This window comes from Camelus ferus, chromosome 6 (genome assembly GCF_009834535.1).
Source record: "Camelus ferus isolate YT-003-E chromosome 6, BCGSAC_Cfer_1.0, whole genome shotgun sequence".
Lineage (NCBI taxonomy): Eukaryota > Metazoa > Chordata > Mammalia > Artiodactyla > Camelidae > Camelus > Camelus ferus.
The window spans coordinates 9,212,067-9,229,121 of record NC_045701.1 but is presented as its reverse complement, the minus strand read 5'-3'; the positions used below and the strand labels follow the sequence as shown (position 1 = coordinate 9,229,121).

General features: G+C 35.9%; 1 protein-coding gene across 1 annotated transcript in view; it reads right to left on the bottom strand.

Moving 5' to 3' along the window:
* Positions 1 to 805: 805 nt before the first annotated feature.
* Positions 806 to 17,055, bottom strand: part of ADAM10 (ADAM metallopeptidase domain 10) — a 108,114-nt gene continuing 91,864 nt past the window's right edge. The window contains exons 12-16 of the mRNA XM_032481088.1: positions 16,259 to 16,442; positions 15,437 to 15,545; positions 14,746 to 14,966; positions 4,817 to 4,943; positions 806 to 3,090 (exon numbers count right to left, since the gene is read on the bottom strand). Of these exons, the coding sequence (XP_032336979.1) occupies positions 2,996 to 3,090; positions 4,817 to 4,943; positions 14,746 to 14,966; positions 15,437 to 15,545; positions 16,259 to 16,442 (736 nt within the window). The 3' untranslated portion in view covers positions 806 to 2,995. The remainder of the gene's footprint in view (positions 3,091 to 4,816; positions 4,944 to 14,745; positions 14,967 to 15,436; positions 15,546 to 16,258; positions 16,443 to 17,055) is intronic.

The window sequence follows — 17,055 nt, the reverse complement described above, 5'->3', positions numbered from 1 at the left end:
TCCCTTAAAGAAACCCTTCCCAAAACTCTGTATTTCCTGACACTGTGGGGAGCTAGTCCAGAAATGGCAAAACTTTATTCTATTGCTGATTCAATAGAAACAAAATTTAAGCATTCAGTTGTAAGTAAAATTAATACATTTGTAATCATCTAATATTGATGTTTTCATAAACAAACACAATTAAACATAATATACATTTTGATGTTTCTAAATTAAGGTAACTAAAAAGTATTATATATTTTTACTTATTTAACAAATACTACTTACTCAAGTTGGCCTCAGTTTAAAAACAAAAAAAGAATTTGGGGCAGATTATTCTGTGCAGGTCACCATTCTGGGCTTACAGTTCTTTTTCTAGATAAGACTGTAATGTCAAGTCTCTCCTTATTTGCTATAAATTTGACAAAGCAGGAAAATGTGACTCAAATTTTTAAAATATATGTATCATCAAACTAGACTTTTAAAATAAATGAGGTTCAATTCAGCATTCAAAACTTCGCAAAAAATATATAAGGCCACAGTTTCCAAAATGACTCAGTTCTTCCACCAAGACACTTTTAAACACTTTGAAAATTGGTTAGAATTAATGTAAAGCAGCTGAGATTAAGTGTTTTCCAAATGTTCAGTGTATGGATACAGAGATAGCTACTCAAATTTTTTTACATGAACTTCTAACCAGGAATAAAGGTATCTATACTCATGTGGACAGAGAGAATACTCTTTTTGCTTAACAATCTCTTTCATTTAGTAAGGAAAAGCTGCCTTGCGGGAAACTTCTTTTGATAGTTCTCAGAGTTCAAAGAGTATGAAACCTTCAAGTTGATTTCATCAAGTCTATTTATTAATGCATTTCAAGTTTCAAAAAACCTTACATCTTTGCACAATACTTTATTTTTTGCAACTTTTAGTAAAAATTTCCAAAGTGAACAAAAAGATACTGTATAAAACACAGTGGACATTAAACTGACAGTAGTATTAGATCTCATTTGTCTTGATCCTTTTGTTTTACCACATCTTGATTTGCAGTGGAAAGAGTTCAGTGCACGTATCTCTTTTCAGAAAACATTTAACTTAGACTCAAAATAAAATAGGGCAGTGTGTGCCTGCCAAAACCCTACCACAGGATAACATTACAAGCAAAAAATGTACATGTTCCAAAGTTTACCACACTCAAGAAGTTACTAAGAACTCTTGCAGAATAAAAGTCACCATTTTAGAAATGCAAACCCACTTCCAACCTTTGCACAGTCCAAAAACAAAGGCATTTAAATGATTTAAAAGCAATTACATACATATCTACCTACTTGTTTGTTTAGAATTATTTATAGTCTATCTGGGGTTTCATGTACAAAATTTGTCTCTAAATCATGTACAAAAAGCTGTATTTTGAAAAAAGTCACCACATACTGTACAAGTTTACAAGGAGGAGATCCCAATATTTTCTCTAGCATTTTTGGCCTTGCTGGCTTGCGTCACATTATGAGAATGATTGTGTAAACCTTATACTCTTAAGAAAAAAAGGAAAAAAAAAAAAAAAAAAGCCAAACACAAATCTTTTCAACTTTCCCTAAATTTGCCTCCTATGTGAAGCCAGGAAAATCATAGCTGTTTACTTCTAACTTAGGTAATGTAGTTGGAAAACAGAAGCAATAAATATGTCACAAGCTTAAAATTTGTTTGTAATGCCCCCTTCCATTCCTGCATAGCAATAATAAGCCTGTTAATACATTAAATGCTGTTGCCTTCTTTCTTTAAAAAGCCAATTATTTACATCTATTTAAAAAATAAATTTGGAATGGGACATTGTGCTGTTTCACCTTCATTGTTAAAATATTTTAGGGAAAAAAAATGTTGGAAGGCCTATCTACAATTTTAACTACTAGTTGAGCAAATCACTCTTTAGTGGTTACCAATGATCAGTGATGATATGCTGAAAAAAACTGTTCAAATATTTTCATAAAATAGAGACACAGCTTTTCTTTTCCATATCAAACAAAATCAAAACCATAATTAGCACACTTCAGATATATGGAAGACACAGAAAGAGCCTACATATAAAAAGAATCATTTTGCTGACATAATTTCTACCAAACCATGAATAAAATTTCACCTAGCAATTCAAAATATGGAATTGAATTAGAAAGTTTAAAAAAAGTAAGCAGAAATCAGACGCTTATGTAAAGAACTAAGTTTGAAGTAGTAGTATGCTGCGTATGTCCAGTTTGCACAACATTTAACTGTGTTCTTCAGCGTAGTCACTCCTGTGCTCTTAGCAGCCACTGATAAAACAAAATGAATTTCAAAACCAACTCCGTCATAAGGAAAAGGTAAACTGATTCTCGTTTCAAAACTGCCTGTGTAAAGCATGACAGAATCCTGGACCACTGAATACCACCATTCTGTTATCCTGAGTATGTCAATTAAACAGTAATTTTTCATTAAGAGCGGAAAAATTTTATAATACAAAGAAACATCCATATTGCAATTTCTGTTTACAATTGCACACAGAAGTACAGTGTACGTAAGAAATACATGTCTGCACATAACAAGGTATGTACATTGGCAAGTGATGTCTCCAATGTTGAGGTGGTCGAGCCTCCCAGCCTTGATTGGCAGTTGAAAAAAATATATATATATTTCAATTTGTGATAAAAGTTTATCGAGAGCCAAGTTTGCCTGCAAGTGAAGAAAATGCAGCAACGAAGAACAGGGAACACGGGGCACATAATAATATTCTAAGACTTTGTGCCATCAGGTTAAAAATATCTGTCCATAAGAAAATTGGGTTCCTTTTTCACACCCCACCCCCAAATTGGAATTTTCAGGCTTTAAAATTTAAGTAATTCCACCTGATCTGAGGATATGATCTCTTGCCATTTTTTTCTTCGACTGTTATTTGTGAGGGTTTAGTTTGGGGATGATGATTTAATAGGTTTCTCTTTGGAGTGAAGTTTTCCCATTGTAGGCACTAGGAAGAACCAAGGCAAAAGCTGAGTTAACGTCTCATGTGTCCCATCTGATAACTCTCCCGGGGCCTCTGGCGCTGGGGTTGCTGAATGGGCTGGGGAGGTCTCCTCCTCTTTAAAGTGCCTGGGAGTCATGAACAGAAACGAAAGACAGTTACCATGAGTTTTTTAATTTTTAAAAACAAAGCTGCCATTTCAATTTTTTTTTTTAAAAAGGTTCCAGATCAGCACTATCCAAAAAAATACAGTATGAGCCCTATATTGTCATTTTCTATTTTCTGGTAGCCACAGTGGAAAAAGTGAAAGAAAAACAGGTAAAATAATGTTAATAATTTTTTATTTCATTTAACCCAATGTAGTCAAAAATTAATCATTTCAAGATACAATCAATATAAAGAATTTTTAATGAAATATTTCATTTTTTAATACTTAGTCTTTAGAGTCTGGTATGTATTTCATGTTTACAAAACTTCTCAGTTGAGACTAGCCACATTTCAGGTGCTTAACAGCTACAACTGTTAGATTAATATGGATTGTGTAGACAGAATCCATGATGAAGAAATTGCTGAGTGTCTTTGAGCAAATGACTCAACCTCTCTGAAACTGAGGTGACTAGCCTGTAAAAGAGGGATATAACTAACTCATATAGTGTGCTGTGAGGATTATATGATAATTCATGCAAAAGTGATCAACACTTTTTGTGAAGGTTCAATAAACAACAGTTAATAGCTTTTTAATTTTAACAGGTAGAATTTACTTAAAGTGAAATTAAAAGAACTGCTTCACTGAATGAGACCATTATATATATCTAAAAAGTGTCAAGCGGCCCCTGGAAATTCCTAAGAAACTGACATAAGTACCAGAGTGCCAACGTAAATTTATGGAAAGCAGTAACATCAAAATCAAATTTCCTCTGATTCCCACCAAGGTGCAGTCCCAGCATGACTACTGAGCTCTCTTGCCTCAAGACAGGTAGATGCAAGGGAAGCCCTGAGGGAGAATGGAGAGAAGTATAAGGAACCCCTAGTTTTAAACTCTTCTGTGTGGGGTGGTGGACTTAGCCTGAAGCAAGAGCCTTCGGTGAGCACTGCGTGTGTGCAAGAGGGAACTGCTGCTGTGCAGCTCAGGCTCTCCTCCGCCATGGCCTTGGGACAGTGTCTGCCCCACACCTACAGTGAACACACCTACACACCTCCAGTCCAGGTGTCCTGAGGGCAGGGTGGAAGCCACACAGTGGGGAGGGGGAGGGAGAAATAGGTAGGGCCTAAATAATCCGGAGCAGTCACTTCCTTACCCTTCTCTAAATCCCTGGAGCTCAACTAAAGAGGGTCTCCTCCTAGCCCGTCTCCTGACAGGTAAAGGGTGGAGACAAAACCTGAGGAGTGGTTTTCAGAGATGGAGAGTAACTACTGTTTGGTGACTGAAGCCTCTATCCTAAAATTTCCCCAAAAGCATCATCCCTAGGGAAAAGGAGCTTATGTGCCAGAAAATATTTCAAAAGCATGAACATTAACAACAGTAACAGAAGCCAGAAGCATAACTACTAGAACAGAAAGACCAATCATTTAAAAGTAGCCTATCATAATAAAAGCAAACAGGGAAGATTGTAGGATATTAAAATATATATATATATATATATATATATATATTAGCATTAAATTGGCAGCTATTAGCTAGATGGCGTTGATTTTAAAAACACACTTAAAAATCAACCAAATAATTCATCCAGTAACCCCATTCTCAAGGAGAAAGTACTATAAATCAGTTAGTGAAGACTCATTTATAATTCAGCTCTACTTGCTGAATGGTCCTGAGATACAAAACCACGTACCTCGCTCAAGTGGTCTTACCTGGAAGAGGTTTAGGAGGAGGCAACTTTGGATTACTACTTGGAGTATGAACACTGCATATCTTAATAAAACCAGCCATTAACATGATCAGGGCGATTCCCATCAGTAATACTGCCCACCAATAAGCCTAGAAATAAACAGATTTTCCACTGAAAAAACTGTAAAATATTTTAAATAATATAAAATATACAATATAATATATTACATTTTAATTTTTAAAGAACATTTGTTGGTTGGGACTTGCACAGAGATAAAAGTACATATATATTAATTTCTTTAAATATTAAAAAAAGAACAAAGGAGAAAACAAAAATTACCCGTAATTTCACTTCCTAGAGGAAACCACTAACTCTTATTTTCATTTCAGTCTCTTTTCTATATAACTGTGTTTGTTATATATACAGATAAACACAAGTGCAAAACTATGGTCGTTCTGCATATAGTTTATATTGTATTTTCCCATGTTATTACATATTTTTTGATTTAAATATTTCCTTCTTTTCTTTTGTCTATTACTCTTACAGAATTTGTTTGCTTTTTATATTCTCCAGTGACTAAGAAGGTATATAACTTGATTTAAATTCTACTACTAGATAGATTTTTAAAATATTCTTTAAATCTATATTTTTTTCTAATTCTTAAAGTTGACATTGAATTCTATCTTTTTTAGGTTCCCTCTTCCTGTTTCTCTATCTCATTTGGAATTTTAGACCCAGACTACTGTTATTAAATGATTTTTACATGTCTTAGTTTTTATTATATTTATATATAAAATATCTATTATATATTCACTTATTTAAAAGTTAACTGTCTTTTTTAATATGAAAACTGGAAGGATATACACATTCTAGAAGCAGGCAAAGTTTACCTCTAAGAAGGTACTAAAAATTTCACTTCCAACTTAAATCATATTAAATAAATCAATTAGCTAAACAAAAAAACCTCAAAAATTATTGTCATAATCTTATTTACAGAAAAATTACTGTTTTCATTCATAATAAATTCTAAGCTTGTTTTATTATTCAAAACATTCAAATTTTGTTTTAGGATAGCATGTATAACATCATACAAAACAGTAACAAGTTGAAAACTATGAACCTTCATATTGGCCTACACAGACTGTTGTAATACACACACAATTATTGCTATTACTGGCAATTAAACTCCCATTTAAGATGTTCTATGATCTGAGGCTTTAAAACAAACAGCATACTACTTCTGTACTGTTTTTTTTAATAAAGCAGTAACAGTGTAAAGAAATATAAACTAAAATAAAAGTGAACACTGTGGCAGAATACCCCAAGCCACTTTTTCCATGTGTGCATAAAGCCTTTCATATATATGTAATATACATATGTTTCTTTCATTTGTTTAATTCTGAAAGAATCTTAGACTTATAAAAAAAGTTCAAGTACGGTACAAAGAAGGTTTTTAAAATCTGGAACCATCTTAGAGTAAGTTACTAGCATGATGTCCTGTTTACACCCAAACATTTCAGGCATATAGTTCCTACAACCGACAGGTGTTTTCCTAGATAATCACAGCACTATTATCATAATCAGGAAATTAGCACCAATACATTACTACCATTTAATCGCAGACCTCATTCAAGTTTTGCCATTTGTCCCAATACCCCCAATTCAGAATTGTGTGTTCCATTTAGCAGCCATGTTTCCTTAGTCTCCTGCAATCTGGAAATGTTGCACAGTGTTTCTTTAGCTTATAAAAACCTTGACACTTTGAAAGATTATAGGTTAGTTATTTTACATTGGAATGTCCCTTAGTTTGGGTTTCTCAGATGTGTCTTTATTATTACATTCAGGTCATACATCTTGGGTAAGAATATCTCAGAAGTGATGCTGTGTTCTTATTGCATCCTACCAGATGACACGTGACTTTGATCTCATTACTGATGATGTTAACTTGATCACTTGATCAAGGTGTTATCTGTGAAACTTTACCAGAAAGATACTCTTCTCATTTGTAGTCAATGTGTATTCTATAGGAACATAATCAAAAACTATGTAAATATCCAGGTCTTCCTCTAAATTTCAATTTATTCATTTATTTATTCCTTCATGGTTTCCGATGTTCCTCAGTGGGTTATAATCCATCACTATCAGTACTGTGTCCTTGGGGCATGTGCCCACCATTCTTTGAGCACTTTCTTTCAGACACAAGAAGTTCCAGGTTCATCTTGTTCCACCCCTGCCCCAGCCTCGGAATCAGCCATTTCTCAAAGGAGCCCTGGTTCCTTGTAGAACTGCCCCTCCTATGTAGACACAGCCCTCACAATACTTGTACTCTGACATCCCAAGCTAGTCACCCCTCCACAGGGAACACAGGGCACCCTTCCCTGTGCCAGCACAGCTCCCCTCACTGGGCATGGGTGCCTTGCCTTGCCCCACCTAATGCCTTTAGGAGCGAATTGTTCAAGAAAGGAGAAGGTAAGGGGTAATGTGATTCATTTAGCCTTACGGCGGAAAGATTTGATCTTTTAAAAGGAGAAGCTACAAATCTGAATTTTTATGTGAAATCAGTTTTTAAATGCTAGCAACGCATTCAAAATTTCTAAAACCAATAGGCAGACCATACAAGACATGTTTGCAGAGCCAAATCTGGCTTGCATACCACAACTTTACAATCTACTTTTCAGAAGCCATTTCTTGTATCCTGCTGAGACTGCCAGATAGTTTTCTAAAATTTTCTTTTGGTTTCTGTAGAAAATAATATTCAGAGCACTGCCCCTCCCTGTGAGTTTTTAGAATAATATTCCCTTGTTATATAAATTTTCCACAAGCTCCTATTGTTTCTTCTGTTTTATTCATCCTCAGATATTGGCCCCACTATTCATCAAAAGGCAGGGTGTAAGTCCTGCCCTCAGTCTGTCAACTAGAGCGTCAGTTGATTTCTCCTTTCATTTCTGCCTACCGTCACATGCAGAACTATATGCACAGCTTTGGTCCTAGTCTAAGCATCCAGAGGCCTTTTAAATGTGACATTTAATGAAGTCTGGCCTTCCTCTACCTTTCCTGTCTGGATCTCTAACACTCTGACATAGTAAAATACATTAAGGACCAATATCACCAGCTTGTACTGCTACAAGCACTCTTCCTGCCCTATACCAGCGGTTCTCAACCTTGGCTGCACATTAGAATCACCTGGTAAGCTTTTACAACTCAGACACCTGGACTAAATCCCAGACCGCAACTGAGCAGAAGTGAGATCCTGACATCCACAACTTGGTTCAAGCTACCCAGATGATTCCATTATGCATCCAAGACTAAGAGCTACTGGTCTCCACCAAAGATCAGCAAACTTCTTCTATGAAGAACCAAAACAGTAAATACTTTAGGTTTTGTGGACCATACGGTCCCTGTCATAACTACTCATTCCTGCCGCTGCAGTACAAAAGCAGTCAAAGATAATACACAATAAAGTGTGGCTGTGTTCCAGTAAATATAACTTACAAAAACAGGGAGCAGAACGGATCTGAGCCACAAGCCATAGTCTGTCAACCCCCATTTTATACCCACATACAGCATATCAGTTTGGGAAACTGTACCTAAATGGATACCACTCAACACTAGCTCTTTAGTTCTACCTCTTTATCCTACTGAGAGTTTAGGGGGAAGCTGTAAACATCTGGCTGGTTGTGGAGAGAGAGTCCTGTGACTAGGAAGAGCTGCTCAAATAATCAGCCCTCACATGGCAAAGGAATGGTTCCCGTCTCTGAGTACATCTAAGAATGATCTGGTATGCTTATTAAAACAGACATTCTCAGGCCCAATCCCAGAAATTCCAATTCAGTTGTTCTGGTGGAGGGCCCAGGCAACTGCACTTTAAACAAGCGTGCCCGTGACTAGGGTGCAGATGAGGACTTCTTACTCAGTGAGGACATGCTGGCACTGTGGCACAGGACCATGTGAGCAATGCAGGAAGTTTGGCATACACAGCCCGCATCCATCAAACGCCAGCAGAGCCCCTCAGTTACTCTGACAGCTACTGTATATTTCCAAATACCCTCTGGAGAGGCGGTGTCACTTCTAAGGTGATCCGATCCATCAGCACAAAGGGAGAAGGGTCCTCCTATTACCTTCAGGCAGATGGGCTAGTTCAGTTACAGGAGATGCACTTCTGTCCCTGATGTCATTGTATTCTGACACCCTTCCTTCCAGTCTTCCCTGCTCAAAATCATCCACACAGCCATCAGTTTAACAGGTACTTAAAATATGAAACTATGTCACTCTTCTATGTATAACCCTTCTTCAAAAGCTTTCCACCAAAGATCTCCAAGATAAATCACTAAGTGGGAGGAAAAAAAACAAAACCTGAGCACACAACGGGCTGCAGCACAGTGTATATATGATTCCACTACTTTTTAGAAAGTATTATTTTTTTTATAAAAATACAGTTTCTAAAGAATATTCAAGAAGCTCATCTTGAGAAGACTGGGCTCCAGAGTAAAATGAAGGTTTACTTTGTCAATTAAAAAAAAAAGATAATCACCCTTTCAAAAGGGAAAAAGAACAAAAATTTTTATTTAAAGTAATTCATACTTCAGTGATTTTTTCAGGTGCTCCCTCTTTATAAAACACCCACCTGTACTCTCTACTTCTATTAGTACTTAAGAACTGACTTTGGCATCGCCTCCTTAATGAGGCCTTCCCCAAACAGGTCCACCTATTTTCTGTGAAATCACCATGCAGAACTGAAAATAGGTTTCTGTGCGCTTCTCCACTCCATCCCAAACTGGATGCAAGCTTTTTGAAGTTATATTCTACAAACTCAGTACCTACCCTACAGAAAAGAACCTGCTGGGTTAGTTATTATTTGTGAGTTGTTACTTCAAATACTGACTTTTCAAAACACTTCTACCAGTTTATTTATTATGTCTAGACTGCCCACACATACAAATAGCGCAAAAAGGCTCTTACAACAGAGAACATAAAACACAGTAGTTCTGATACCTCTTCTAATACTGGTTTTTCAGTACCTATTCAGTCTTAAATAGAGATGCAACTAGTCTAGCATAGAAGACACAGACTGGAGAGAGGAAGCCTGGATTTAATAATGGTTATAAACTTGTAGAAAACAAAGGTCAGAAGGATCAAGTCCCAGTTTAGATCAACAGACATTTACCAAAATGTGGCACCCAGCACCTTGAGAATTTCCAGTCCCTTTTAGCAGAGTTCCTGGCTTTCCTCCAGAATTTTCCAGGTAACTACATATCTCAAAAGCCCAAAGTTTGAGATATTTTAATGACAATGATAGTAGTTTTTCAGAAGAATATCACAGCGGACCGAGGACAGCAAGAAAAAACTAAATAAAACAATAGTACATTTGAGAGTGTACCACCTTTGGTACAAAGGATTTTTCTAATGCTCCCTTTAAAAGAGAATTATCAGAGAGTGGTTAATGCTAAATCACATGTTTTCTCTTTTACACATACTATAAAATCCGGTAAAAGATTACCAACCAGGCTAATAAATAAAAAATATGTGTTTCATCTCAAAAGATCACAATTTGTCCATTGGTTAGACTCTGAAGAAAGCGAGAGCTGTCATTCATTCAACAAACATTTAATGAGTGTAAATTATGCACCAAGCTCTTGTCTTTCATAGGTACAAGGGTGTTAAGTGAAACTTAAGAAACAAAGAGAAGACATCCAAAAGTTCAAGAAAAAGCCTAGAAGCTAACAAGCACTGAATCAAGTCTGAGGAAATAATTCTACATAAAGAAGAGACAGATGATGTTCAATATATCCACTTATAAGGCCAAAAGAACATAAAGGAGAAAAAAGGAGCAAAAATAACAAACTAAAAGGTCAAAATCTACCAGTCTAATTTAGTATGTACTATTATAATAGTTTTCTTTTTAATTTAATAATCTAAATAAACAAAAAGGATCTACTGGATAATGAAACAATAAACCAGGTATCAACCAAAAAACTGTTGGGGGAAGGGGCAAGAAATTCACTCAAGTCTCTTCAGACGTAAGGTAATCTTTACTGTTTTTAAGATCTCCAGAAAAAAGTCAACCATATAATCCTTTCAGTGAATGTTCCAGTATTAGCAACTCTCTGAGCAAACACACTCTAGGCTTCTTATGGGTCACAAGACCACGTGAGGCCCACAGTTCCTTGTCGTGATACCGATTATGCCATCCTGCAAGGGCAGAAAGCCTCCTCCTATCCTTCAGAAGATACCACTGTCCGGACTTTGACTAAATGTTCTGTCCTTCAGCACCCCACATGCCACCCCTCATACCAATCTGCCAAGCAGCAAGCAACTGGCTACTAATCTTGTTCCTTTAAACTCAGCCTGGGCAAACAGAATAAAATACCATTGAGAGAAACCTGAAAACATTACAACTTCAAAGTTAGGGTAATATGTATGATTTTTATAAATTATGACATGTAAGAAATCTGCTTCCATTCATCTAGCAAATGCACACTGACTCCTTACCATATGCCAAGCCCTGTGACAATACTGCATCCTTGTTAAAGGCTCATTAGTGATAGCTATGTGGCCTCTTCTATGAGGCAACAAAGGACCCTAGAGATCCACAACCACCTTCCGTTTTCAACATAGCAGGATGACAAAGTAGAAAATTTCTGTTACAAGTCTTTTGAGAAGGAGCCAGTACATTGCAGAGACTACAAAAACGGTTCCCAAACTTTAACATGCACCGTCACCTACTGACTCAGTGGGTCTAGATGGGGTCTGATAATTTGCATTTTTATCAAGTTCCCAGGTGATGCTGATGCTGCTGGTCAGGGAACCACACTCTGGGGTCCACTGCTCTGGATTAGGGGCTGGCAAACATTTCCTTTCAAAAGCCAGACAAATATTTCAGGCTTTGTGGGGCCATACAGTCTCTGTTGCACCTGCTCAAAGGGTAAAAGCAGACACAGACAATATGTAACTGAATGGGTGTGGTCATGTTTCATAAATTATTATGGGTAACAGAATTTGAATTTCATATAAACTCCTGCTAAATCTGAACAAAAAAGAAAAAAAGCAATAAACAGGCAATTATTTTAAAGTGTGGGGGAAATACAATGATAAATTTGAAAAAAATCAAGGTCAAAGACGGTTTTCTATGTCAAACCTAAATAAAAGATGCAGAAAATGTGAACACATCAATAACTATGAAAAATGAAAAAGAATTACTAATGTCCTGACACTCATTTAAAGAAAAGGTGACAGAAAATGATAGTCTAAACAGATTTACTGGTGAACGCTTTCAAACTTTTCAAGAACTAGGTGACTCCTTGATAAATGCAAAGGATGTCTATCATTATCTCCTGGCCAGACACAAAGGAGGCACTCAGCCTACATCAAACATTATTGTCAAAAACAACTTTTCCCCAGGGAAAAAAAAAAAAAGGAAAAATCTTTTTATCATGTCACTTTCACAGTATCAGAAGCAGTCAGTAACTCAGGCCCTGAAGTATTAAACTGTTGAGGTTTCCCCACTCTACGCTCCATGAGGAAAAAAGATGCCATAGTGCACTACCAAAAGGAGACAAAAAAGCTACCGGGTACCACTGGAAAGGGAAGTCAGTGAAACTAACCTCTTGTCCCTTTCAGAGCTTCCCACATCAGAGCATACTAATAACCTACATTACTAACTAGGACAAACGTAACATAACAAATTTAATGTAACAAATATAATGTAACAAAATTAACTCTGCTATGCAAGCAAACCTTGCAAGTAACACAAATGAGACAAATGATTTATAAGGAATTAGATGCTGGTTATCTTACTCTTTGACCTGGTTAATACCCACAAATGCAGCCACAGACTAGCGGTAGTGTTCAGGCATTAGAGACCATGCTATTAGGAAGAGTGGCACATGAATGTCAACACTGATATAAAGTAACAGCATTCTACACCATTCTACACTCACTTAAGGCAAACTTGCACAAACCTAAACGTTTCAGAGCATACAAAAAGACTTCATATTGCTCAAATTCACTGTTAAGAAGCATTTCATTAAATCCTCAAATCTAAAATACAAAAAATAGTTTAAAAATACTTTAAAAAAGATCATTTCTATTAAATATTTTGAAGATAGGAATAAATAAGCTTTTGAAACTCTAAATAAAATGAGTCAAAATTAGAGATAAAGAAGGAAAGTGAAAAAATATAATTTTTAGATGGTACGATTTACTAGATAGAAAACTTAAGCTATCTGGCACAACATACATTCAGCAGAACATAAGTCTGAGATCCCCACTATCAGACTTTTTTTCTTTGAACACACTGTCTTTCACACTAGATAAGTATATCAGTTTTCAACTTCTTCTTATTAGAGATAACCAGAAAAAAGAAAATAAGAACTGGATCTGAGCTGAAACAGGGAAGTAAAGGGACCGAAAAACATAAACTGCTTGAAGTCAGAGAACTGTCAATGTCAGAAGGATGATCTGAATCCTTATGTGATTCCAAGCCTGTATTCCTTCTACTTTACCATAGTGCCAGAGGCACCTTTAGCTTAACAGGTATTTTTTTTATAATACATCATACACCAAGCATAGGAGTACAAAAATGAGTAACGTACCACATTTTTGTCCAATTATTTGGTTTAAAACCTAGGTCTCCTAAATCCAACTTCAATAATTCTCCCACTACACAGTCATTACATATCTAAAAATCACATTTTAATATACAAAGTATTATTCTTCTTTATGTGTAATAAACACCGTTTTAATGCTAGAGATAATTCCAGAAGTTTTACGGTAAATTTTTACTACAACAGTACCAAAAAGGGCTGCCAACCCACACAGATGACTATTTTTGTGTGTGCTTTCAAGGTATCCTCAGTCCTGAACACATACAAAATATGTGAAAAATAATTTGGGAGCAGGGGAGGAGGAGGAGCTGAGTTCTAAGTCAATTTCCAAAGCAAACTTACTCAGTTCACGTACAGCACCTTCTCAAACACATCACTTGCACATTTCCTACTGATATTTTTCATGATTTAAATTTTATATTAAATAAATATTTAAATACTTATAAATATTTAAATGACTTAAGACAATTAACTCTCAGCAATCTTCTTCAAAAATTTCAGGTAATTCAACATCTGTACAACTGGGGAAAATGTGGGCTGAAAAGTTATATAGTTCAATAGATTTATGTTCGATGAACATCCATAATCATTAATAAATCTGCAAAAGACTCTGTATCTGATATCACCCTGTTCAACGTTTCCTATCACGGACAAGATGAAGACCCAGAAATTATACTGAAACATCAGAAAAAACCTTCAGAAAATCATCCATTTCTCTTTTACCTCTTCTGTTCGGCAAAGTAGAACCCACAGCAGGGTATCCGTCATACTGAGACAAGGGGGAAATATAAAAAGCAAGCAAGGCTTTCCAAAACAACCTCAGGAAAAAGTCTCCTGGCAATGCTCTAATCATATGGACCAAAGGAGGAAGTAACCCATCCAGGACATTACCAGGGAGCAGAGTGAAATGGAATGACTTCCATCACCTACCAACCAAATTTATGAATGACACACATGTGGAGATCCTGATCACTTCAGAAGAAAACAATACCCAGGGATATTTGACTTTAAAAATCATTCTTCAGATAAAACACACTTTACCCTTGAACAACATGGGGGGCAGTTAATCCACATATAACTCATAGTTGGCCCTCGATATCCACAGTTCCTCTGCATCTGCAGATCTGAACAACCACGGACTGTGTACTACACTAGAATTTACTACTGAAAAATATCTGTGTATCAGTGGACCCATGCAGTTCAAACTCACATTGTTCAAGGGTTAACTACTTTCAGTATAAACAGGAAAGAAGTGACTTCCTCACAACATTGGTGACCTCTGACCAAGTAAAATGATGATCAAATCATTTTAAGATCAAGTTTCTTTATAAATAAAAATTACACTTACCACAATCCATTCAGCAATGTTTTCATAGAGCTCTGGACTGAAAATTGCTTTTTTAAGCCTAGCTAGAGGACCATCGGCATCTACTAATCTGCACCGCATGAAAACATCACAGTAGCCTCTAAAATCGTTGCATGGGGATCCAGGTTGCAGGGTGATGGTTCGACCAAGGAAGTACATGTTCCACTGCACAGACCCTGTACTGGCACAAGTTGATGGCTCCACTGGAAAAGAAGTGCCAAACATAAGCTGAAGACCAGATTTCTCATCGGGGTAGTTGGGAAGAAAAGGGCGTTGGGGGTTATGCCTAAAATCATCACCGTGATGTTTATATAGACTTCGATTAGTTAGGCTGGGTAACACCACTGGTAATTCACCTTGAACATTACAATATAAACAAACAACAGCAACTCCTGATGTAGTGCCTACAATGGCTTTAACACCTTTTAACAGGGTTTATATTAATTATTGCCACAACACTGGCAGGTTTTTGTCTAGTTTATCATTTTAAAAACACTGTAGGGACCATAATACTAGAAACACAATACAATGCTACATTTAAAAATTTCTCAAGAGGAACAGTTTTGCTGGAAATGATCTGTCCCAACTGTTTACCAAAGATTAACACTTAAACTTTAAGAGAAAATAAGGTTTTTGAAACAGATTTTATACTCTTGTGTTTTAAAAGTCTTACTCTTCTTCATGCAGCAGACATGGCATAGCTCCTTATCATCCTTGCCATCAGAACTGGCACAGGTGCACTCCTCCAAGCCGTATTTCTCACAGATAGAACCTGCACATTGCTGGGAGAAAAACAAAGGACAAATTACTTAATCCGTATACATCCCACCTCTTGTTCACAGTAATAGACAGATATAAGCCTCCAACGCTAAAATAATTAAGTAGAAACACATGTTGGGGGAAAAAAGCATAGATTAGTATCAGAAATGGACCATATAAATACACCTGAAAAAGTAAGCGCAAATAAGATAGTAAGTCTTCAAAGAAATGGTAACTTAAAAATCTAAACAAAACAAAAATGGAGGAAGAGATTAGATGAGCATCAACTTTATGTATGCTGGTTATTATGGCTTCTTTCTAAGAAGCGAAAAATGAAATTTTCCTCATGTAGAAGAAAGTGATTATTTAGCCAAGAAAGTCTTAAAGACTTCACATTCAGAGGGAATGTTCTTCTATTTAGGCTGTTAAATATTAACTTATAAAACTTAAAAGCAGTATGAAGTCACATGCCTAGTTATAGAACTGTATTTCTCCAGAGAACACCAAACACAAGCAGTAGAAAGATGAAAGACAAGTCAACAACTAACGGAATGCCACCAGGCACTTCAGCCATGAGGTGCATTCACGGCTTTGTGAGGAAACAGACAGGGATATCACTGAAACAGGAACCAAGATTAATTACTTTTACCATGTAGTTTTAAGTGTCAACAATTATGATTCTGAAAAAGCAGGTTTCATAAAACTAATTTAAAAACATATGAAATTAAATGCTTACCCCATTAATGCACACTTGTGTATGTCTATTACAGTCCGTAAAGTTTGGTTTAGGATCAGACGCTGGGCAGAGAGCTGTATTGCCATTACACATTCCTTCTTTTGCACAGTCTGAATCATCCCGACACTTCTCAGTTTTTGACTTGAATGCACACTGTGCTGTACAACAGGGACCTTGACTTGGACTAGAAAAACATTTAGGTGATTAAGGAAAACTGCTGGGATATTTCCTATATATATAGATACAGTCCTAATTTTTATATCATAAATCTCATCTTTTAAATGGTAAGTATGCTACAATTATACAACTTCAAATACTGGAATAAGAGGCTACTAAATTTCAACGTCCTAATAAGTGCAGAAAGTGATTAAGTATCTTGTTTTAATAATAAAGGCATACTATACTCAGTATTCTTATTCTATTTGCCTTTAGTAAAAGGCTATAATGGAAAATGGATTAAATATGAGGCAAGTTATCACTGTTTTTCATAGATACACCATACATTGGTCAATTTATCAATTTCTCATATTTATATGCTAAAATCAAACTCGGATACACAGAACACGTATTTTAAAAGTACTGGACAAACAATATTCTAGTGCTTTTATCTATCACTACCAAAATAATTTGACAAGTGAAATAATTATATGACACTAAGTTACAAGAGTGTATAGAATCCACCTTACCTAAATATTTAAACTTAAGGTTCTAAAAATATGAACTAAAGTCACATTTTTTTAAGTTAGGAATTAAATAACATGTATTTTATTCAGTGTCCTTTGCATGTCCTTTTTTAA